We start from the raw sequence: 24,586 nt of genomic DNA, 5'->3' as shown, positions 1-24,586 counted from the left end.
TTCTTCTATATATAAATAACTGCATCAATTATTTAACCAACTGTAACAATGATTCACCTAAACTGGCAGGTAAGAAAATTCCAGGTCTACTTTATGCAGATGATACCATCCTATTAGCCAAAACACCTAAGGGACTGCAAAATTTGGCTGATCAATTCTGCTTGTATTGCAGAGACTTTGACCTGGAAGTTAACATCAGGAAAACCTAGTTGATGATATATAGTTCACGGAAAATCATAATAACAGTGACTATCCTAATGAACACCACTCATCTGGAAAGGGTTGCTGAGTACGATTATCTGGGGATTAGATTAATGGATTCGGGTAGCTGGGATGCGGCCATCAGAAAAGGGAGCCTCACTCTATGCCAAAGAGGGGGGCCTTAGGCCGCAAAGCAAGAAGTGTAGTTAGCCCACCCTTAAACCCTACTTTTGAAATATATAAAGTTCAAATCTGATGTGCAGCTTTGTGTGGGGCAGAGCTCTGGGGGTTTCATAGGCAGCTGGACGCCCTACAAACTAAAAAGAGTCATTTTATTAGATATATAACTAGGCTGGGGAAGGGCACGCCCATGATCCCCCTTAGACTCGATCTTGGAACAAACAGCATTAAAGATATAGCAGGTCTGAAACCCCTTTTATATTGGATCCGCATATGGAAAAAGGAAGAATTGGCTCCCTTCCGAGAGGCAATTAAAGATTTTACTAAGACCCAGTGTAACTGGAAAAGGGTTAGCTGGTTAAGGGAGATGAAATTGGCCTGGGACAAGCTAGCTCTCCCCCTTTGTTGGGAGAGGCCGGAGTCGATTCCCACCAATGCCATTTCACTAGCTAAGCAAAAGTATTGGGAGAAGGCTAATGAGGAGATCCCCCACAGCAACGGGATGGAACGACTGACAACTGAGTTCCTGATGGCCAAACAAGAACCAAGGCCTGAGCAATTCTTGGATTTAGCCATACCTGTCCATGCACGTGCCCTATTCCTTCAATTTAGATACAGAACCTTACCAGTTAACAGTTTCACTGCCCGATGGCCGAAAAATAGCTCAGAGGCCAAAAAATGTTTACACTGTAACACGTGTGAGGAATCTGTTGAACACGTTTTATTCTTTTGTCCTCTGTATAAAAACCCAAGGGGAAGATGGATCAATCCCCTTTGTAAAGCTCTGTTATTATATGATCGAGCCAATGCTTACAGAATATGCAAATACGATTCGTCCACCCTGGTTGTAAGTGCGGTGACCAAGTTCCTATCAGCAGCTTGGTCCATTCGACTCAGGGCTATTTGAGTCTCAGATTTCTAACATTATGTTGGATTGTAGAATTATTGGGTACTTATAGTGGGGCTTGCCTCAGGGGAGGCTTCTTTCCTACTCAGTGTCTCTGTCTTTATGGTCTTAACTATGATATTTTTTAATTCGATTTTATCCCTATTTATAGTGTTTAAATCAGTATAACAAATAGCATTTGTGCTTGGGCCTTTGTGCTCGAATAGATTCTTATGTTTTTTATACATCCTATTTTATATAATCATGTTTGGTGTTTTAATAGTTCATAAGCGGAGATTATAGGAAAGAGCTGAATTTCAGTTTTAGCCCCCACTAGAGCCCTAAAAAGTTTTTTCTTTCAACACCCATGTATTGTTATATTGCCCTATGTCTGAATGTACTTAAATGATTTACACCTGCTTTGACCAAGAGATTTACTGCAGCTTGCCCCTTAAGGGAAGTTGACCGGAGCATAAACTGTCTTGATTTTTCCTGTAATATTCCCTATGGCAAGCTTCATGTATTATATATTTACACTTCTATCTACGGAGGTGCCTTATGAGTCAACCCTAATGTTTGCTCATAATGCGATTTAATATGGATGTATTACCTCCCCTTTGGGAAGTCTGCGATCCGGAGTTTTGTGTAGTAGTTTTATATTCTGGGGGTTATGCAGAAATGCCTAAATGCTTGTATGGGGTTGTGCAGAAATGCTCATGAATCTATGAATTTATTAACTCAAGTGATCGTTTGAATTGCATTTGATATTTTTTTAACTGTTTTATTATCTTTTTTGTAGTTTTATGAATGTGTATTTTTATTACGTGCTTTAATGGCTTGAGAATAGCCTAATAAAGTTTGATGATAATGGATGAAGTCTGGCTGAAAACCGGTAATAATAACTCTGTTATTCATACTTTAAGTAAATCAAAAGGTGTTGGCTAACACAGACCTAAAAAAAAAAGCCATAGTCCTGGCATTGGCTGTCACCTTCACCTTTAAGAAAGAAAGCAAAAAGAAGAGAAAGAAGAAAAAGATAAGGATGGTAGACAGAGGCAGGATGACAAAAAACAGAAGGAAGGTAAAAAGTTAGAAAGGAAAGAAGGAAAAAGGACAAGACGAAAGAGGGAAAGAAATAACACAAGAAAGAAGGAAATAAGGCAAAAAAGAAACAAGGGAAAATGCAAAAAATGGGAAGAAAAAAGGAAAGAAAGGAAAGAAAAAAAGCAAGAATGAAAGAAGGCAAAAAAGAGTGAAAGAAAGCAAAAACTAAAAGAGAGAATGACAGAAGGAAAGAAAGAAGGAATTAAATAAGGAAAGAAAGAAGGAATGAAATAGTCCATAAAAAGGAAAGAAGGAAAACAGAAAAAGGAGGAAAGAAAGAATACAAGGGAAAAAGGTAAAAAGGGGGTAAGAAGGCAAAAAGAAGGAAAGAATGCAAACAACAAAGAAGGAAAGAATAAAAGAAGGCAAAAGAAAAAGAAGGAAAGTATGAATGAAAAACAAGGAATTGAGGAAAGAAAAAGAAAATAAGGCAAAAAAGAAAAAATAGGGAAGAAAGGAAAGAAAAGGGGAAACACGAAAAAAAGAAGGAATCTTTATTTCCACTAACATAACCATCAAAGTACACTTAAAAACTTTGTAGAAACATTAAAACATATCAGTTAAAAAAATACAAAGTACAATAGTATAATTACTCAAACAGAACAACTTCTTTATTATGGTAAGTTGATTGAAATAGAGCATAAAAGATAAGTGCTTGGAGGATATGCTAAAAAAAAGTCTAACTATTCAGCAAAAACCACAAATAAAAGGGTCTTCTATGCTCACTAGTGTACAGTAAATACGTTTTTAGCTAGTCCAGTGAACTTTTTAATGTTAGCTAATTTACTAGAGCTATAACCCAGATCAGTTAACTAACTGCTCTTCCACTCTTATTAATACATTCTGGTATAACTAACTAAAGTGCTCTTGTGCTTTTAAAATATGCCTAAAGATCATAATATAGCAGGTTTCTTTCCACCGTGTGTGGCAGATTGACTGCAAGTATTTTAAGATCGAAAAGATAATGCAGCTTTTATTGTCTGACTTGAATACGCTAAGTGCATTGTGCTGGCCTCAGATTCTCAGAGTGCGACAAAGAGGGGTTATCCACCGAGCACGTTGTTTCACAAAAGCACTACATAAAAAGAACAAGAGCTCCGCATTTTCCTCTGCCACCTTTGGCTTATGACTCTGAATGCTAAACGGAGGTAAGCAACCGAAGCTGAGGTATGGTGCGGCAAGTTTGGAAGAACTTGGGGGAGAGTTCCATCGGCTGTCAATACAGGTACAAGTGTGGAGGCTCTGGTGGCCTGTACGAACTTGTATTGGGCCATTGAGAGTATCGGGCTGCTATAACCCAGCTTGACTGCCAAATCGCAGCCTGCCTGCCCGACCCTCCCTCGTCAGCCTACAGTGCTGCTATGCTGTGAGCATGGGAGACGAGGGTCCCTCCCTCACTGGGCCCCAAAAGACCCAGCTTGACACCAGGGCATAGCCGCCCTATAGATCACCTACAGAATGCCAGGGGGCCTCAGTAAGAGCGGGGAGAGGGGGAGATGCTGGCGAGGTAGCAGTGGGTTAGGGCCCACTGCATGCAGTTCGAGCTTCAGCCCACAGAAGTGGCCCAACCAGGTGCGGCTTGTGAACTAGGTGAGCCCCCGCACCTCGCCCACCAGCTAGAGGAGCTCCAGCGCCTCGTCACTCCTGCGGCGCAGTCACTGGATTTCTGCCATCCCAAGCCCTTCATCTCTTGCAACCCTCTAACCTCCCAGCCTCGCAGCACCATAGCTCCAGGCCCTAGTCCACCTGGTATCCAGATTCTAGGACTCCAATCTCGGGGTGCAGTTCTCACCTATGCACACATGCCAGCGCCCTCGTGCTCCCCGTTAAACCCAGTCATACAGAGGCAAACACAATGCAGGAGGAGTGCCGCAGCGTTAGGAAGGATCTGATTGTACTATGACGCCCAACGGCACAGCAACCGGTATCAGCAAGAGCCTATTTACGCCATATTTATAGGCCTCAGGTTATAATAGGCCTAGCTTAATGAGGTCGGGAAACGTCAGGGGACTGCTTCTCATAAAACCTGCAAGGAAGACAAAACATCCCACCAGCACAAGCACGTACCATAATTGAGCCACTCGTACTCATAACAGGTTTGGAACCCGTGAATCAGTCTGGCAGTAGTGCAGTGTGCACCCACAACCCGAACGCAGTAGCCATTACCAGTAATCCCTTTATCAGCATCTATTAGCCCAAAATATATACCAAGTTTAGCTTCTTGAAGGACACAGATTCTGTCCTATTCTCCAGCAATGCAAACTCATGGGCCTGGCGACTCCACTGCTACCAGAGATGGCAGCCAGTCACAATGGAAGGGCTTCAGGCCAGTCACCTTGCACACACGCTGTTGAAGCACTAACGTATTCCCTGGGCACTTGGCTACCTGCTGGGTCACCTGCAGAAGAAGGGATCTCTGCCGGCAAACTGGTTCCTTCTGAGACCACGCAGGGGGATGGGCTATCTGTGGAAGAGGGGGCTTCCACCTGCTCACTGGTTCCCCTCTGAGATCAGGGAGTATGTTTTCACCATATTCTTTACAGGAGATACCACCAACCAAAACTAGGGGCAGGCGCCTGGTACACCCTGCATGGGCCATTATTCTCCTCTCTCCTTTCCCCAACCCCTCCTGCAGTAGCAGCATGAAGTAAGCTGCTCACTTGTACTGATTTATACGGAGACATCGGAAGGTGCAGCCGCTCGGACCACTGGATCATTGAGAATTGTAAATCTTTGCCAGGCGACTCTCTAACGTCGACCCAGGAGGCGTCTCAGGAGACTGTAAAATCAGACCATCTCACCAGTAAGTGGGCTGTCTCACCTCTCATCAGCAGCAGAAGAGACCAAGCAGACCTCAAGGAACCAGAAAGGTTACAAGAGTCAAGCAAAGACCTCCTGTACATAGAAACTCCAAAATGGGAGGAGATGCCTGTATCGTATGCACAAAACCACACGCAGGAACCCTCCTGGGCAGCTGGGCCGCAAGGTTCTGAGGATGAACCGGGCCAAAGAAAAGCAACGCACATGGACAATGTCTGGGTGTCTCTTCTGAACACGATGCAGCTGTCTGTTGACAAACTCAACTAAAAATGGCCTAACCATCAACTTAGGGAAGACTTAAACTATGACGATCGGCAGTAATAAGAATATCATCCTGGTACTGAGCCAAAGCACAGATTGATACAGCAGATGAATATAAATACTTGGGGGTGCTCATCGACAAAAATGGCTCATTTGTCCCCAGAAAGACCCTTAAAATGGAAAGGCCTGGCTCTGGCCGTTACTCTAAGAAATCTCAGTAGGAAACTGGCTCAACCAATATGGACTCCCCTTCGTAGGGGAGTACAAGCTAAACTACTACCAACCATAATGTATGAGGGGGAACCAGTAAGAGAGAGATATGCCAACAGTTTGGACAGCACAATGACAAGAGCTTGCAGAATAATCTTCAGTCTCCTAAATTACACCTTTCCTGCTCAAAACAGGCTGGAGAGTGGCCTCCAAAGGGAGCCACTAGCCAGACGAGGGGCTTAAATAAACTGTTGGAACACAATTAGGAAGGCAGATACCAACACTCTGAACTCCTACCTTTGGAATGAGCTGCACAGCAGGGATACCTAGGCTGGTAGAGACTATCTCCAGGAATCTCTTTTAGTCACTGGGTTAAACCAGTTCTGGGATACTTGCATTAGCCATTTGGCCTTCTGAAAACTTGCCAGAAGAATAATAAATTCTCTTTCACTGAGTGAAGACAATGATGCCTTAGAATGCAGAGTCCACGCCTGGTTGACTCTAAATAATTACAGGTCTATCACACCTCAACAATATTTTTCCACAGGGTGCACAAGAACAGTTAAGGAGAAGTTCCTGAAGTACCGCTTAGGCTTACTCCCTTCCCTTTTACATCTCCCTCCCTGGTAGTGAAAAAGTGTTTGCTACTTGTGCAGTAACGGCATTGAAGACATGCCACATGTAATATGCTCTTGCACTGAGCTACTGGGGGGAACCGAGGCAGCTGCTAACAGTTGTATTGGGACATTTTCTCAGAACATAAGCTGTTTTATTATAAAAACACTTCCCTGTCCCTTACACATTAGAGGGAGATTCCAGCCAGAGAACCACAACTGTATGCTTGTTACTGAACGCTTCGTTACAGCTGCTTTTGCAGACTTCAAGCCTTTGCTCAGGTATGGGGGATGATGTCTTCCCAGGGGAACCCAAAGGGCAGAATTAGAGATTAACACACTGTGCTCTATTATAGCCTAGGTAGGAATTAGTCTATTGACTCTAGTGACAATATGGTAGCGTTATTTCTATGCTTTACTGTCCTTGTCACAATTTTAATCTTGTCATGCTGAACCGTCCTAGTTATTGTAGCACATGCTTTGCTAACTAAGATGATGTTGCTTCATTAATTAAAACCTTATTGAAATATATACTGCCTCTGTTTGTCATTGGGTATGTGAGACTAATGTAACTGAGAGAAATGGATGAGACCTGAGTGACAACAGTTTCCCTGAGAAATCAATTTGGTCATGCGCTCGGCTGCACAATCATCCTTGCCCTTAGGTAGAGGTGAGGTACTGCTAGTTAGCCGGAGCAAAACCCAGATTGGGTCTACAGGTGTCACCTGTAGTGGGTCAGAGTCCTTATCCCACACCGCAGGCGATTCTGCCACCCAAAATCCAGTAGTCTCATTAGAATAATGAGAGCCTACGCAACAAGCTCTGGTTTCCCTAAGGGGGCTTGACAGATGTTTTGAGAATTGGTTGGCCAGAATGTGTTCACACTGCAGAATATCATATCTGTTTGAGCACTCTATGTTGGGTATTAATTTCACATTGCCACCCACCCCTCAACAATAATTGGGTTTCCAGTAAATTGTCGTGCAGCTAGGGGGTAATTTTCCTTGCCTACCTTAGTCCTTTTCTTAAAAATATCTGTCACCTTTGCCCTTTAGTTAGACCCTCTGGCCAAGGCATTCGTCTTCAATATGCTTTCCACTTTCTCAATTAAATTATTTATGTCTCTAACCATGTAGTACTCAGCTGCTTGTTTGGGCTGTTTGTACTGGGAGATAGCATCAGGGGTTCCCCAATTGATCGAAGGTTAGTATCAGTTAAAAGGGCAAGAGTTATGGTGAGCTAATGAAAGTTAGTACACATAAATGAAGCGCGTTCGTGGCGGCAGGAGGCGGCACCAATTTCATTCAGGGCAGGAGCCCTTTAAACTTTCAGCAGCGCTCCCGCCTCGCGGGAAGCGTGGTTCGTGGCGGCAGGAGGCAGCACCAATTTCATTCAGGGCAGGAGCCCTTTAAACTTTCAGCAGCACTCCCGTCCTGCGCCCGTCATCGTCCGAAAGAGGCTGGGCTGGGCAACCCCTCTTTCGTTTACAGTAAGGAGTGACTGCTCAAATCCATTTTAATTTCCTGGTACATAATTTGGAGTCTCTTTTTGCTTCTAGTGGACTCTTAAAAGCCGATTTAGTACCATCTTGTTTGTTGCCACGCTGCTGCATTGTTCTCAGTATTGTTAATATGGGCAGGAAAATAGTAGCCTTATCTGGACCTCGGGGGGGGTGGCAGTAGCAGACAGGGTTATGGCGCCACCACATTAGGCTCCTTTCTTGCAAGAGCCATTGGGGTTGTTTCAAAAGAAATTGATTTGGCAGAGAGGAGGTATCCATGGAATTGGAAGATTGGCACCAGGCCCCAACAGAAAATGGCCCTTGTGAGGCCGCGGCTGTGAAGGTGGACCATCTGGGGATGGGGCAAGGTGCTGGTATGGCTGATGCTGAGCCCGTTCAGGGAGAGCCAATAGAGTCAACATAGGATCCTGGGGGCCATGGCCCCTCTAGAAGAAGTAAAAGACTTCTATTGTCTTCTCCCCCGGCCTGTCCTGTGGAAAATTGTAGCCCTCCCCCAAGGAAAAAAAAAGCCTTAAAAAAAACTGATACCAAAGACTAAAACACCTCTCCTGGAGCTCCCTAAGGGTGCGAGCAGTGATTTTTCACCTTGTCAGCACTTGGGGCACGACTCAACTAATATACTGACTAAATTTCGGGAGATTATTCAGGAGCTTTTGTCTCCCGTGGTGGCGAAACTGTCTGCCATAGAAAAAACAGTATCCCTGATCTGTGCGCAAGGAGGTCAAGGAAGCCAGGGTGTTGGTAGAAGTGGGGCTTTGACAAGGCATCCCTGTGCCAGTAAGGAGTTGTCCTTCCCAGAGGTAGCCGCAGGACTTTTGGGGCCCATGGAAAAATCATCTTACCATTTGGTGAATCCTGTCAATAATGAGGGTCAGGGTGCCTGTGCTGAAACTGCTCCGACTGCACCAACCTCTTCATTGAGGTCAGAGAGGTCAGTCAATATGTCTAGCTGCAGTAGGCAGCCTGATACTGACTCTGTGGCAGCTGGGGGGGGTTGCCAACTGCTGCCTGGAAATGACAATCTGAACCAGCCAACGGCCAGGCCTTCCCCGGCTTGTTTGGATCTCCCCCCTGCATGTGCCCCCTATGTGGTAGTGCTGACGAATGTGCCTGCTCTTGTTTATGGGGCAACTGAGTCTACAAACCAACTCATAAATAAGGTTGGACATTGGCTGAGCAAACATTTTGATTTTTTAAGTAAGGACTTCAAGGATATCCTGTTTGCCAGAAGAACTGGGTGGGTCGGTCCTAAAAATAAGATGGGGAAGGACAACTGTATTATTATAAATGTCAGATATCCCGCCCTGACTAAAAGGCTTCTCTCTAGCCATCGCTCTCCTGTCCCTAGTGCAGGTTCTATGGGTATGGTTCCCTTGGGCTATTTCTATGATCACATGCGAGTGTGTACTAGGGTCTCTTCTGGATCTGGTAGGAACCCCCCCCCCCCGGACAATTCAGCCTGCAGGCACATAGTAGAAGAACCAATAGCAACCTATCCCTGGAAGGGGTGGAATGACAATGTGCCAAGGCACTGGCTATACAAGAATAGGTACACCCACAGTGTAATCTTATCTCATGGAATATTGTGGGCTATGACGCTAAGCTATCTGATCAAGCATGGGTTGGGTCTGTGGCTAACTATGATGTTATCATGCTTCAGGAAACTTGGTCGGCAGGACTGGCTGTGTGGGATGGGTATGACAGATATGCAGTTCCAGCTGTACAGTCTCTTGGTGGTCGCTCGAAAGGTGGCCTGGTTACTCTAATTCGCCTCTCTAAGATAGTGGGTGCTTTCCAAATTAACTGTAACCATCAAGGTATATTGCTGGTATGGGTACTCTTCTCCAATCATTTTAATGTATTATTGGTCAACTTTTATAATGCTGTGTGGGATATGGGGTGCCAAATTGGGGCCCTGTTCTCCATTCTTAAGATTATGAAATATAGAATGGAGAAGGTGAGATTGGAATTTCGTGCCATCATCTCTGGGGACTTTAATGCCAAGTTGGGCCGGTCCAGTACTGTGGTTAATCCCTTCATCCGTGACTGCGAGGTCTATTCAGCGCAGGGTCCGCAGGACTCTAGAGGCAGAGATCTACTAAAGGAACTCGGGGAGATGGGCCTCTTGAATTTCTATGATATTGAAGCAGTAGGCACTCACCAACTTCCAACCTATGTTGGAAGAGGGTCTGGATCCACCATCGACTTAATTTTTGTGTCCCCTCCTATGAGAGACTTGGTGATTGGGGGTAAAGTGGTAGGCGAATGCTTTAGCGATCATAATCCCCTTATATTGTCTTTTAAACTCCCTGGGGCGTTTCGGTTACTAGGACGAGGCAGGCCTGTAACGGTGGTGACAAAGGACCAGGGTAGGCGGCTTGGGTGGAAGCAAGTAGACCACCAAAAAGTTGTGGGAAGGGTTGTGGGGGATAACCTACATCTATTTATGGAAATACTCCTGACAGAAGCGCCAAATCACATGACTGTTATAGATGCGATAACAGTAGTATATGCAGCAGTCAGAGACTGTCTCTTTTTAGTAGGCAACCACCCTAATAAACGTTAATGTGGCTGGTACGACAAAGCCTGCTATGATGCAAGGGCAAATTTAAAGATGGCTACCAAGACCTACCCTAGAGATTGGGTTCTCGTAAAAGAAGCGAGAATAAGGTATAAAAGGACCCTGAGGGATAGTAAGCTAAAATATAAAGATAAAGCCTGGGAAGAGTTAGAGCGTGCTACAGCTTTGAAAGACCCGGCCTGTTTTGGAAGGTGGTGAATAGAGGTTCCTTTGAAACAGAAACCTCTGAGGGCCTTGGATGTAATATAGCCCCGGAGGCCTGGGTAACTCATTTCTGTAGTATATTTGAGGGTACCCCCCTAAGAAATATGCGGGAGAGTGTGTATGATGTGGCTCCTAACCTAGCAATCAGATTCTCACTACAGGAGGTTATAGATGCGATACAGAGTTGTGCGCATAATAAAGCTCCAGGCCCGGACCCGATCCCGATGGACCTGTATAAAGCTAACCCTCAGTTATGGGCACCCATTCTCCTAAATGTTCTCAATGCAGCCGTAACTGTGGGCATCCCTGCCTCTTGGAGATTGGCATGCATAGTCCCAGTGTTTAAAAAGGGTGATCGAAATGATCCTAAGTCTTATCGCCCTATTTCACTGCTGGATTCCTCTGTGAAGATTCTGGGACGGATTATCCTAGGGCGTCTGGAGGCCTGGATAATAGGAAATTATATTTTAAGTCGGGAACAGTATGGCTTCAGAGAAGGCCTCCGCACGCAAGAACAGTGTCTCAATTTACTGATGATAATCAACAAATACACGCAGGCCAGGAAAGGTACCCTTTATCTTGCTTTTATGGACCTCAGCTGTGCTTTTGATAAAGTGAACCGGTCTTTATTATGGGAGAGACTAATTCAGTTAGGGTTGGACCCTATTATTGTAGAGCTTCTCCGATATCTCCATTTAGGGACAGTAGCAAATGTGAGGGTGGGCCCAAATGGGGAATGCTGGGAGGCTTTCAAGCTTTCAAGGGGTGTGCGCCAGGGGTGTGTCTTGGCCCCTACCTTGTTCCTTCTATATACAAATGGACTGACAGATTTTCTGATGGAACACTGCAGGGATGTCCCGAAGGTGAAGGGTATTGATATCCCTGTGCTGACGTACGCGGATGACGCGGTCCTTATGGCCCGCACGATGAATGGTCTCCGAGAATTAGTTAGAGCTTATGTTGTCTTTATGTCAGCTTTGGGACTGGAGGTCAATTTTAAGAAGTCGCACTTTATGGTTTGTGGTAAACCTATGAGTAGGGTGGGGGAGCTAAGGGTGGAGGATCAAGTTATTAGCAGAGTCCACGAGTTCCCATACTTAGGGGTAATTTTTGATGAGAAAGGATCTTGGAAACCCTGTATTGCTAGAAGGATTGTGCTTTTTCATGCAAAAGTTGGTGCAACCTTTGACTTTGCGGCTAGGGTAGGTAGCAAACCGATCAAACCCCTGCTTGAAATGTTTAGGCGGAAATGCCTACCTGTCCTTCTGTATGGTTCAGCACTTTGGGGGTTTAGGGATACCCGAGCCCTTATGGTGGAAGAAAATCGTTTCTGTAGAAGGCTTCTGGGTGTTGGTCAAAATATTCCTGGATTTTGCCTTCACCTGGAACTGGACCTTGAGTATGTACAGGACACTACCCAGCTGGCTTTCCTTTTGTTATGGATTTCAGTTTGGAGTAACGAACATGCCTCTCTCAATAGGGATATCCTAAGGGATTGTTTGGCCTGCGACAATGTAAAGCATATTCCCTGGCTGTCGTACATAAGGAAGATGGCACATGACCTGGGGCGGCCTGAATTGATTGATTATCCCGAGGACCTGACTAGCTACGATAAGAAATGGGTTAAGGATAACTTTCAGAGAATCCAGGAGACCAAGAGGGAGGGGGAGGCTCTAAGGAAAAAATCGATCAGGGAATTTACTATGCTAAAGATGTGGGTAGGTCCTGAGCGATATCTCTTAGAAATCAAGGATGTGAGGGAAAGGTCTCTCATAACTCGATTTCGTTTGGGGATCATTAGAAGTAATTTGTGCTTCCCCTTAGGTCAGTATGGGGAGAAATGTATTAGACCCTGCCCCTGAGATGGGGTGTTCCATCAAACTTTGATCCATTTTACACTGTTCTGTGTCTTTTATGCACCATTTAGAACCCGATTCCTACTACCGCTCCTTAGGCCCAAGGGTTTTGTGCAACACCGTCCTGCTTTCATGTGGCTGCAAATGGCCTCAGATGTACTGGTATGGAAGGGCCTGGGATCATTCCTGAAGGGAGCTACTACTTGGCGCAAAAATGTAGAATGTTTAGAATGATCTCATTTATTTTTCTTCAGTTTTTATGAATGAGGTTTTTATCTTCTTCTGTTTTTTATTTTTATATATATATATATATATATTTATATGTACACGTTTTTATGATGGGTGCTTTTATTATACATGGTTTTTATTGGTATTCTTATAATGTTTTGTTGATTATGTGTTGTAATGGATGAATTTTTTTATACCGAATAAAGCTTCTTCTTCAAATGAAGTAAAATGGGGCCAGATGCACTAAAGTTGCATTGTGCATTACCTAAATTGCGAATTTTAGGTAATCTCTATTTAGGTGATGCAAAATAGAATATAACAAAATAGCGATCCCCTAACATTTGCTATTGCTATTAGGGAAGGACACTCTATTCTTTCCTATGGACCAGAGGGCCCATAGGTGCAAATGGTTTTGCATTTCCTAATTTGTGAATTTCTTTTAGGAATTTGCAGATTAGGAAATGCAAAACCAAGGGTGCTGAGGGCCTAAGGCCCCCTTTGGTGCACCCCCCCCAAAAGATTGTGCACATGTAAAGCGTACACATGCTCTAGGCATTTTAAAAAAGGCATTTTAATGCATTTTTGAAAATTGCACATGGTTACTACCAACTTGGATTTGGTGGTAATTGCAGTTCCTAAATGCCCAGTTTGCATTTAGGAAATGCTTGATACATGTGCATAGAGAGTCGCAAATAAGAATTCCCTATTTAGGGAATCGCAAATTGTGATTTCCTATTCAAATTCGCAATTTTAGGGAATCGCTAAAAATTGCAGTTCACTAAAATGGGACTGTGATGCCTTTGATACATCGTGAAAGACTATTTTGCATTCGCAAATAGTGGAATTTTGCAAAATAGGTGATTACATCTGGCCCACAGTCCGGAACAATTTTGCCCTCATGATTCCTCCGTTGAAATAAACAGTAAGGAATAAGTCACTGTACCTTTGCTCCTTGCCGGTTACTTGCTGATGTGGCCTCATGAAACAAAGTCAAGGGGAGTGGCCCTGCCCTCCCTTATCCTGGCTTTGACAGGTGCAAGTGGGCCTGCACTAGGCCCAGGCTTTGCCCAAGCGCATCTTGCATCCCGTGCCGCGGGGCAGCGCTACAAGGAGAGGCTTCTGCTCTGCTTCCACTGCTCCTCCCCCTCTACTGGCAGTTGTCTGGGACAGGTAGTTTATGATAAGGATTGTAGGATCCAAACAACAGGGCAGCACTATATAGCGCTACAAGGAGGGGTTTCTGTCTGGCTTCCACTACTATTCCCTCTCCTTCTGCAGAGTCTTCTGGGACAGGATAAGGACAAAAAAAGGAAAGAAGGCAAAAATGAAAGAAAGAAGGAAAAAGGCAAAGTTGAAAATAACAAAGGTGGATTGAAGGCAGGAAGGATGGTCCACAGTATAAAATATGCATTCTAAAACCCAAATTACACCCCAACTATGTTTGAGCAAACTTACTACTAATGTGCTGCAAATCTAAACATCATAATGTTTGCCCTTGGAGAAGTTTATCAAATAACTTTTGGTGAAACTGAGTCCAAGAGCACAATATTCTATGCTGTGAAATAGCAGCAGTCCACTTCAAAAGGAATTTAAAATAGCATTGAAAGCAGTCTGTGCTCACTTGAATTGTGTCTTACTATCACATCAGTCAACACTGGCATTAAACGGAACTCCTTGTGTGTGAATGTGCACCTTGTGAAAGAGCAAAATGCATTCACTCAAAGTGACGTTAAATAGACGCTTTAGTAGGGTGGCCCATCACCACTTTCTGTATGCTGACGTGGGCGAAAGCAGGATAGGAACAACACAACAACAGACGATTGGATGAAAAGTGGCTGAAAGTTCCTTTTTTGTAAGTATATTGCACTTATCATTTTAATAAAATCAAAAGGTCTTGCCTAACACCAGCCCTAAAATGGTGTTCGGCTTGTACCTCAACCCTGTTAATAAGGTGCCCTCTTTGGCTGCTGGGAAAGTCACTGTGGAGGCCACAAAAATGGGAACTCTATCCATCCTCTACCTGTTTGATTTTTCACTGCCTTTCCCTTTTTAATTGTAACATTCAACTATTTAGAATTTGACCATTGACTTTCTTCTGTGGCATGTCCACAACTATGCATAGATTTGTTTGTCATTGCACATTCTATTAGGTGTCTTCATTGACTTCATCCCTGTGACATCCCTCAATACTGTTATTGTTTATATTTATCTTAATTTACTATGGGCCCGATGTACTAATAACTGTTCGCAAACCAGGATACTCAGATTGAACACCATCGGTTTTGCAATCAGGTATGCAGTTTGCGATACAGCCTATGTACAAGAGGTCGCATAGCAAGTTGCCCATTCTGAGGTTGCAAAACCACCTGCTTAGTGGAGATTAGGCAGGTTGCTGTTTGAGAAACCCTATGAATGCTTGCAAGCCACAGTAGACCACTGTCTCTGTCAAATCTGCAACATTTTTTATAACTAGTATTCATTAAAGGATTATGCACTGCGTTAAAAAAAACTGTTGTGGAAGAAATGGAAAGGAGTAGGCAGTGTCCTAAGGGCCCTATCCATTCCTCCCCAATGCCCACTAAAATAATTCTTGAAAATGAAGCTGCTCCTGAGGCTTGTCCACAGGGACAGCTTTCTGTTTAGGGTTGAGCCTGTGAGTGCATCGCTGATTTTTAAGCCTTCCCCAGTGGGACTGTGCCTTGCGCCACAGGGAGAGTGCTGGGGGTTGGTGAGGTCTCCGGTGCATGGTAAGGCGACGCTTAGCCAGCGGAAGGACGATAGTGGCAACGCGTGCCCGCTCCTCTTGGTTTTTTTGCCAGGGGAAAATGCCTAGGGCAGTGGCCTCCCAGAAGTTTAATGTGGGGGGGTATATTTGGGGAATAGGAGGTTATCTTTATCATCAGCTGGAAGACCCTGGCAAGGCATTTTTGGGCAACCCACTCATTTAGGGGCCAAGAGTGGTGCATGCTGATGCTTGGGTGAAGGAGCTGGCATATTACATTAATAGGGAGAGTGCTGTCCCCTGTGCTCTTCTTGTAAAGGTTCTTGCCTGCCAGCCATCAGGATACCCATTGAAGGAGCCGTAAGGTAGTAGTTTTCGAAGGATGTCGCTCCAAGCCCTTCCAGTCATACTGGTAATGGGAGGGTCACTCATCTCCTCCCACCATCCCACAAAAGGCCACTCAATATCTGGTCTAAATCTCGAAAGAAGAGTCTGGGGGGAAACACGAGAACATTTACAAAGTGGTACAGAAAGTTGGGGAGGACAATAATTTTGTAGAGCCTTATTCGGCCTATTAGGGCAAGGGGTTGTTGCTGTCAAAACCGCATTTGGGACTTTAGGGCTGTGAAAGCACGTTTCAGGTTGCCCTCAAATAAGTCCACTTGGGAATGATATCTATTAACCCCCAGGTATCGGAACACTGCTGTCTTCTAGGTTAATAGAGTATTATTCATATGGATTATCTGTGGGGAACGTCTTGTCGAAATAGAAAGGTACATAATTTCCCCCAGTTGATGCGAAGTCCCGGAAGGTTGCTGATAATGAGGCCATGTCTTCAGATGCATTCTGGATATATAGTAGGAGGTCATCTGCAGAAAGTGAGGCGGTGTGTGTAGGTCATCTAGAGGGATCCCCCATTGTTGGCCGCCTTGATGAAGGCAGTAAGTCAATTGGTTATGGCAACTGAGAGTAGAATAGAAGAGAGAGGGCATCTCTAACATGTTCCGTGTCTTATGGGAAAGGGGATTGAGAACAAGCGTCCAGCGCATACCCTGGATGATGGGTTTGTGTATCATAATTTTGTGTATGCTAGTAGACTCTGGCCTAAGCCCATCACCCATAGGACTTTGAAGAGGTAATCCCAGGACAGAGAATCAAAGGCCTTTTTGAGGTCTATTATGAGACAAGCTGCCAGTGGCTACCAAAGCGAGGCCTGACCAAACACGTGGAAGAGTTGTCTGATGTTGTTAGATGCGTTATGACGTGGTACTAAACCATTCGGGTCGGGGTGAACTAGGGCAGGAGCTACTTGCAGATATTGATCCACAAGGATCCTACCAAGTATCCGGTAGTCTGCTCCCAGTATGGCTACTGGGTGGAAGGAGGAGAGACAAGTGGGGTGCCTGTCTGGCTTTAGCAGGGATATGAGAAGAGTCTCCTGGAGGGAGGCTGAGATCGCGCCTGTGGTGAGAGCCTCAGTGTATTCCTCGGCTAGTCACGGGGTGAGGCTGGAGAGAACCAGTCATAAATATTCTCTTGGGCGCCCATCCAATCCAGAGGTCCTTTTGCAGGTTAGATCATGTGTTACTGTCTTCATCTCAGCTATAGTAATTGGTTCGTCCAGTTCCTCTCACTTCAGATCACTGATAGATGGTAGGGAAAGTGGGATGAAGAAGCGTCCGATTGCCCCAGGAGGGTGAAGCGGGAGGCACTCTTTACACTTCTGTGTAATAAGAACTGAATGTTTTTAGTATAGTTGATTGACATCCCAGGATTGGGTCCGTGTCTGGTGCAATTTTAGTGACTGGGGGTGGAGGGGGTGGGTATGTGTTTCCTGACATGCTAACCATGCTAGTGGGTTACCTAGTTTATTCCCCTTAGCGTGCTGTTGGGCTGTGTATTGCGTGAAGTTGTAACAGCAGAAGTGCTCTACCAGGGTAGCTTGATGTTTCTTGGCGTCTGTTAGAAATGGGGTCCCCGGTTGGCAGTCAGTTTGCACTCTGTCCAAGCAGGGACCCTCACTCTTGTCAGACTAAGAGAGATACACAGCTCAGATAACTCCTGCTCACCCCCTTGGTAGCTTGGCACAAGCAGTCAGACTTATCTCATAGGCAATGTGTAAAGTATTTTTACCAACGCACAGTAAATCAGTGAAAACACTACAAAGTGGACACAACGCTAGTTAAGAAAATAATAGCCAATATTTATCTAAGTAACAAGACCAAAATGACAAAAATCCAACGTACACAAAAAAAGTTATGAATTTTTAAAGATTAAACTTGACTATAGCGCTTTGAAACACAAATTTAGAGTGATTGCGGCCTCCTGACGGAGTCGTTCCCAACCATTCGACCCCAATGGTGCAGTTCACGGTGCCACACGGACTCCCAGGTACATTACCTTCGGTATAGATGAAACAAGCTGGTGCACGGAGGTGGGGAGGAGAGGTGTCACCGGATCCGGTGTGGCGTCAGCTCCTTACTGCAGAGTAGAGGAGGAGATGCAGAGTTGGTGTGAGGAGTCGGTCCCTGTTGATCTAGTGGGGTCGAGGAATACGGCAGGTCAACGTGCATTGGGCGACTTCACGGGGCTGCTGGCACTGCAGCAGAGTCGGGTGTCAAACGTCAGTGACACAGCACTTCAGGACCCACGGAGTTGCGGAACTTTAGCGAGGCTGTGGCGGCATCGAGCCTGCGGTGTCGGTTGGGGTCGTCGCACTCCTGCGGGGACCACAGCTTCAGGTTGCAGGTAGCGGCACGGAGTCGTGCAGCGGTGCCCGTTCTAGAGTCGTCCGGAGTCAGTGTGCCTGGATCTTCTTGTTTTCTCAGCAGAACTCACTTCCAAGGGCCCTGGACCTAGGTTGGCACCACTTTGCAAGTCAGGGTCCTCAGCACGAATACCCAGGTACTGGCAGGTGAAGTCTTTGATGTCCCTGAGATTTCTTATCAGGAGGCAAGCTCAGTCCAAGCCCTTGGAGAAGCTTCACAAACAAGATTTAAAAAAGCAAAGCCCAGTCCTTTCCCTCTTAAGGCAGAAGCAGCAGCAGCAGGCCAGCACAGCAAAGCAGCAGGCCAGCACAACAAAGCAACAGGCAGAGTAGCAGGTCATCCTCAAGCATCGAACTCTTCTTCTTGGCAAAGGTTCCTCTTGATCCAGAAGTGATCTGAAAATCTGGGGTTTTGGGTCCACTACTAATAACACTTTCTGCCTTTGAAGTAGGCAGCTTCAAAGGAAACTCTCTGTTGTTCACAAGATCCTGCCTTGCCCAGTCCTGGCACCAGACACACACCAGGGGGTTGGAGTCTGCATTCTGGGAGGACAGGAACAGCCCTTTCAGGTGTAAGAGTCAGCTCCCCCCTCTAGCCCAGGGACTCATCAGGGTATGCAAGCTATACCCAGCTTCCTTAGTGTCACTGTCTAGAGGGAATTCAGAACAGCCCAACTGGCTGTCTGACCCAGGCATGGAATACACAAGTAGGCAGAGGCACAGAATGGTTAAGCAAGAAAATGCCCACTTTCTAAAAGTTGTGTTTTTAAATTGTGAGTTCAAACTCCAAACCTCTATCTGCTCCCCATGGGAAACAACACTTAAAAGATATTTAACGGCAGTCCCCATGTTAACCTATGTGACAGATAGGCCTTGCAATAGTGAAAAACGATTTTGGCAGTATTTCACTATCAGGACATACAAAACACAGTACATGTTCCATCTTTTATAATACACTGCACCCTGCCCATGGGGCTACATAGAGCCTACCTTAGGGGTGACCTAGGTGTAAGAAAGGGGAAGGTTAAGTCGAATTGGCAGTGCAAGACTGCACACACAGACACTGCAGTGGCAGGTCTGATACATGTTTATAGGGCTGCTCATGTTGGTGGCACAATCAGTACTGCAGGCCCACTAGTAGCATTTGATTTACAGGCCCTGTGCACCTCTAGTGCACTGTACTAGGGACTTACTAGGAAAATCAAATATGCCAATCATGAAAACCAATCACCAATGCAATTTAGACAGAGAGCACCTGCAAGTTAGCACTGGTTAGCAGTGGTAAAGTGCCCAGAGTATCAAAACCAGCCAAAACGAATTACAGCACAGGGTCCAATAACAGGAGGTCAGAAGGCAAAAGCACAGGGAAACCATGCCAAGAGCTGCCAGGTCTAACAGCGTCTGTTAGGCCACGGCGCTCTGTGTCATCTGAGAAGGGCAATTGTCCAGGGCGGTCACAGCTTCGTCAGCATTCCGGAGAACCTTACCCAGTTATCTACAAACCTCAGCTATGTTTTGTATGCAGAAATCTCTAGTGACTACCTTAAAGGACTTGAAGGTGTGGGTGGTGGCTGTGTTGTGGTTTACTTCAAGAACTGGGTAATGTGTTTAATTATCTTTGTTTCTATTCGTATTCCTGTATTTTTTTTTTTTTTTAACTTTCAAACCTGTTCACTGTGGTTTATGGTTGTTTGCTTCTTTTCTTTGTGTTAAGGTGTAAAAATACGGGTTTATATGCCATCAAACATATATATAAAGTGATTTCCCCACTGACTGCACAGATGTTAATGAGTGTTTATTCCTCGTCACTAAAGTACAGTGCTGTAACTCATGACCAAGAGGTAAGCAGGCCAGTTGGAAAATTAAACCATCTTTTGTGGTTGTATACTTTCAGATAACCGGCTCCAGCTCCCAGAGCCTTCGGGGACTTCCTCTGCAGCATTCCTCCTTGAGAAGCTCCTGTGCCTTTTGTTGACGATAACGAGCTGTTAAGAATTACTGAATGGTGACAATAAGCAGAAACTGGACGAAAAGGGTCAATAAGGCAGTTTGAAGACGAAGGAAAGCAGAAGCACTATGATGTAACGATATCAAACCATACCATGGCTGAGCAATCAAGCCCCGGTAAACTGCTTCAAGACATCTACAACTGCCGATCGGAGAAGTCATATTTTGGTCACTTCAATTTGACAAGTGATGTATGTCCTCTGTTAATTTTGCTGAAACCCAGTGAAAGTGCAGTTTTCATTTAAAGAATGAAACAAACTCAAGAAAATATATCTTCAAACTCTACTTAAACAGCATTTATTTCTCCCACCACTTTGGATCCCTCAGAAAGTGGACATTTATAGGCTTGACATGATACCTTTGTGATCTAGCTCCATTCTTCTTTGTCCATGCCATCATTAAATGAAGTATATTTATATAATGCAGGGGTCATTACTCAACTGGCTAAGCTAAAATCCATGATATTTAGTTTTATTATATGCCATCAAGGCCCAACTCATTTACCTTTTCAACAAGAATGCCAAAAATGCGGATCTTAAGAGATATACATGAACTTTCAGTATCGGAATTCAGATGCAGGAGTATATTAAAACAAAGAAAACCATCATCCCACTTAAACTAAAACAACTGCTATTTGAAGACCGTTTTTTGTGTTTTATTTGTTCACTAAATTTGTTTATAATAAATATGAAACGCTCACTAGAAGATTTAAAAAAAGCTTGCATACATATTTGGGCTGGCATATTTTAGGTGTGTGTGACATGTTTAAATTCTCAAACCCAAAAGAAACATTCAAGCAACCATATTCACACAGATAATACCCACATGTGCACACCCATAAAGACATGCAATAATACAACAGACCTACAGGTACATTCAGGCACAGATATATATTTGTTAGATGTTTGAAAGGATAGATTAATGTTTGAGTAGCTGTTTACAAGGATGAGTAGGTGGTTGGTTGACGGCTTGGAATGGTGGCTGGGTAGATGAAGGGGTGTCATTGCATGGTATGGTAGATGAATGCTTGGTGGTGAGCTGATGAATGAATACATCATAGTGTGTATATGGATATATGCTTGAGTGAGGGTGGGTGATAAATGCAAGGGTGTGTGTTTTGATGGATGCTGAGATATTTTATCAAGCTGTGAGGAAGGGTAGATAAATGTGGAGGGAAGTGCGAATAGATTAGTTCATGGGTAGATAGATGGACGATTACTGTGGGCGGATATGTGGTTAGAAGGGTGTTGGATGTGGTTAAGTGGAGTAAGTAACTACATTCAGATAACAATGATCTGCAGAGATAAGTAGGACAAAATCTTCATTCCTTAGCACTCTAGCACTGCACATCCAAAATGATAGTTGTTCAAAAACGCTCATTCAATATATCCCAGCAACCCACCATCAGCTCATAAAACACACTACATAGGAATTGTAGCAACAGTGAATATAGAAATGTACAGCGGGCATAGATTTTGATGCATCAAAGATGGATTAGCTGACAAAGATGGCTCCCAAGAGAGAAGTACCGTAATGTAGCTATAGGTATTCTAATAAGAACCTGCATAAATGAAAATCCACACTTCATTTGAATTTTTGTAGAAAACTTGATGCACAAGTGATCTTTTTGAAAATTAGAAATCTAGATTTTGTAGAATTACAAGTTTTAGAAAATTCAGAAAAATGTTCAAATTATTTATGGTCAGCCCTGCTTTTTACCTTGAAAAACGAATTTGGGCACTTAAGATCCCGATTTCTTTATTGTCACATGCACATCAGCCTTCTGATTTCTCTTAACTCTGGACTAAAATGAAAGCCTGCGTAGTAGTGTCCAGCACCAGATTATATAAGGAGCTGTTTCGCACAGAGAAGAACAGAGCCTGAGCTAGTTTGCATAGGTTGGAAGAGCAGATCTTCCCTTAAATGGCATTACCTATTTCAGGTAAAAGAAAGGATTAACCTTGGCCCTGAATATCTGTAGTGGGTGTAATTGTCATATCATGACCCCCAAGCCAATGTTAGAGTAAATGGTGAGTATTCTGTGATTTTCTCTCTGGGTTGAGGAACTATGCAGGAATGCCCGGTGTCTCTTTTTATTTTTACCATGGAGATGGAGCCCTCTGCATGCTGGGTTAAGGGTGACCGATTCATATAGGGCTGAGGTGAAATACTAGTTGGAGGGAAATATAAATAATTGATGCTGAAGGCATTTTTTTGTGTGTCTGAACCAGAGCTCTCCATAGACGGGTTAATGTAGACAGTCCACCTATTTGGAAGATAAAGTGGGTTCCGTATGGAATGTTCTAAATCACTGTTAACTTGGAGTCTCAGGCCACCGTTTAGAGGGCAGCTTCAAGGGTGTGTCAGGGGTTCTGATATTTAGGTATCTTTGCAACCCAGTCTATGGAACTCTTTTTTAGAAAGAACCTCTAAAATATTCTACAGAAATTTAAAAAGGATGCTGCCTGCTGGAAGACCCAGCCACTCATTAAATGTATACATTTACAAAATACACCGTATATTATTCCAGAGGGTTTTTCAGAGGATGCAACGATTATTATGGCATGATGGTACTCCGAAAATAGCATTGTCTAAGCTAATACCAGGAGTATATGACGGAGGTATACCTCTTTAGATGTAGAGAAGTATTACTGGGTGGTCATCATTGACTGGGTATTCTCCAAGGTGGAGGAGCCTTGACATGACTGGTATTGGATTCAATCAAGGGGCTACTTAGCAGCTGTTTGTCAGAAGCGAGAGAGGTCCAGCTGGCCTACATACATGAAACAGGGACTTCAAATAAGCGACAAGGCACTTGGGCAACAGGGGTGGCAGTCATTCTAAACAAGGGAGACCCTACTTTGGGATTCCCAGCGACTGACTAAAATGCATTGACTACCCGGTTTTGATCACTGGTACCTCAAAGTTATCAGCAAACTGAGAGATGCCTGGTATGGCACAGCCTTGATGAAATTTCTTGTATCAAAGGATGAATAATGAGATTCCGGAGAGGGAAGTATTTCGTTATCTGAGGTTGAGGCATTCCCTTTAAGGGGATATACCGAAAATAACTCAAGTAGGGGATATCAATCTTTGAGGGGTTACAATACTGACAGAACTAGGACAATAATTAATAATCCACTGAATACACTAGAGGCTCTGAATGGGGAATGGAAACAAGATCTCGGCGAGGCTGCGATTAAATCAGGCTTCTGACTAATACAATTGAACCTCATGCACAGATAGAATAGTCACTAATGGCGAAAACTGGGAGAGCTGATACTGATGAAAGCCTTCCGGGATGTGGCCTAGTGGGTAGTTTGGGACTGTCACGAAGTTCAGACATACTGGGATGAGATGATGTAGAGCTTAACAGGGTTACGGAGCTTCCGTTATTCCAAAGCAAGAAGTGGTGTATTTTGGGGCCGCCCACACTGTCCCGAATAGGGAAACGGCAAGAACATAGAATTGTGAGTGTGAGCTGAAAGGTTTGTGTATGAGGGACATGGCTTTGAAAATGAATGGGGCCCATGGAACAGCTACTGTTTACATATGTGAAACTCTGTGCACACTTGTGATTGTAGTTAGCCAGTTGTGGTAATTGAGGTATCTCTGATGTGGCTGAAGTGCTAGTGTAAAATAACGATCACCTGAGAAAATTATGTTTACTGTAGTTGCCGATGTATCCGGGGAACTGTCCACCTGCACACTGCGTTAAGTGACTGCTTTGTCATATGCTGTGTTGTTTTAGATTTATGAAACTTTTTTTTTAAGAAGAGCTGATCCACAGCTGCACATGAAAAGAGGATCCTGCACACAGATCACCGGATAATTTACCTGCACAATGGCATTCCATGCAGATAAGAATAACCTATATGTGCACAAGGACAAACACCTTCATTTACATCTTCACATCGTACCTAGCACAGCATCGTTCTCGCACCCAAACTAGTGTTAGAGGGTCTTTGTGAGAGAGCACCTGCTGTTATGCAGTGGTTGGCACTCCTCATCTTGTATCCCGTCTCCGCAGATGGCGCTCCAGTTTTGGGCTCTGACTTCATGGCCTCACTTCCTCGGTCATCCTATTCCTTCCCTAGCAAAAGCATATTGCTTGGACAAGACAAACAATCCTGTGTTAAAGTCACTTTGTAGCTTTTGAAACACGTTTATTAAAATTATATTTAGGAACTGTATCTGTAATGCGGTTTATGTCCAATCCATGGGTTGCTCCAATGAGCAGGGTTATTTAGAACATCCGAGAGAGATGACTTCACTGTTTGTTGCAGATATAAAATGGAAGCAGCAAAATTAAGATTTGACTTATTTCGTAACTATTTAACAGAATCATCTTGGAGCTTCAAAAACTAAATACTGTATCAGGAAGGTTCTTATTATTTTTCTTAACTGCTATAGTGCTATACAA

At 44.2% G+C, this 24,586-nt stretch overlaps 1 protein-coding gene across 2 annotated transcripts in view; it reads left to right on the top strand.

Moving 5' to 3' along the window:
- Positions 1-20,862, top strand: part of CDK5RAP1 (CDK5 regulatory subunit associated protein 1) — a 172,417-nt gene extending 151,555 nt beyond the window's left edge. For both annotated transcript variants that reach the window (XM_069243680.1, XM_069243681.1), the window contains exon 14: positions 20,051-20,862. In XM_069243680.1, coding sequence (XP_069099781.1) covers positions 20,051-20,131 — 81 coding nt within the window. In that variant the 3' untranslated portion in view covers positions 20,132-20,862. The remainder of the gene's footprint in view (positions 1-20,050) is intronic.
- Positions 20,863-24,586: the final 3,724 nt, after the last annotated feature.

The sequence above is a fragment of the Pleurodeles waltl genome, chromosome 7 (genome assembly GCF_031143425.1).
Source record: "Pleurodeles waltl isolate 20211129_DDA chromosome 7, aPleWal1.hap1.20221129, whole genome shotgun sequence".
Classification (NCBI taxonomy): Eukaryota; Metazoa; Chordata; class Amphibia; order Caudata; family Salamandridae; genus Pleurodeles; species Pleurodeles waltl.
This window is presented reverse-complemented; position numbering and strand designations above follow the sequence as displayed.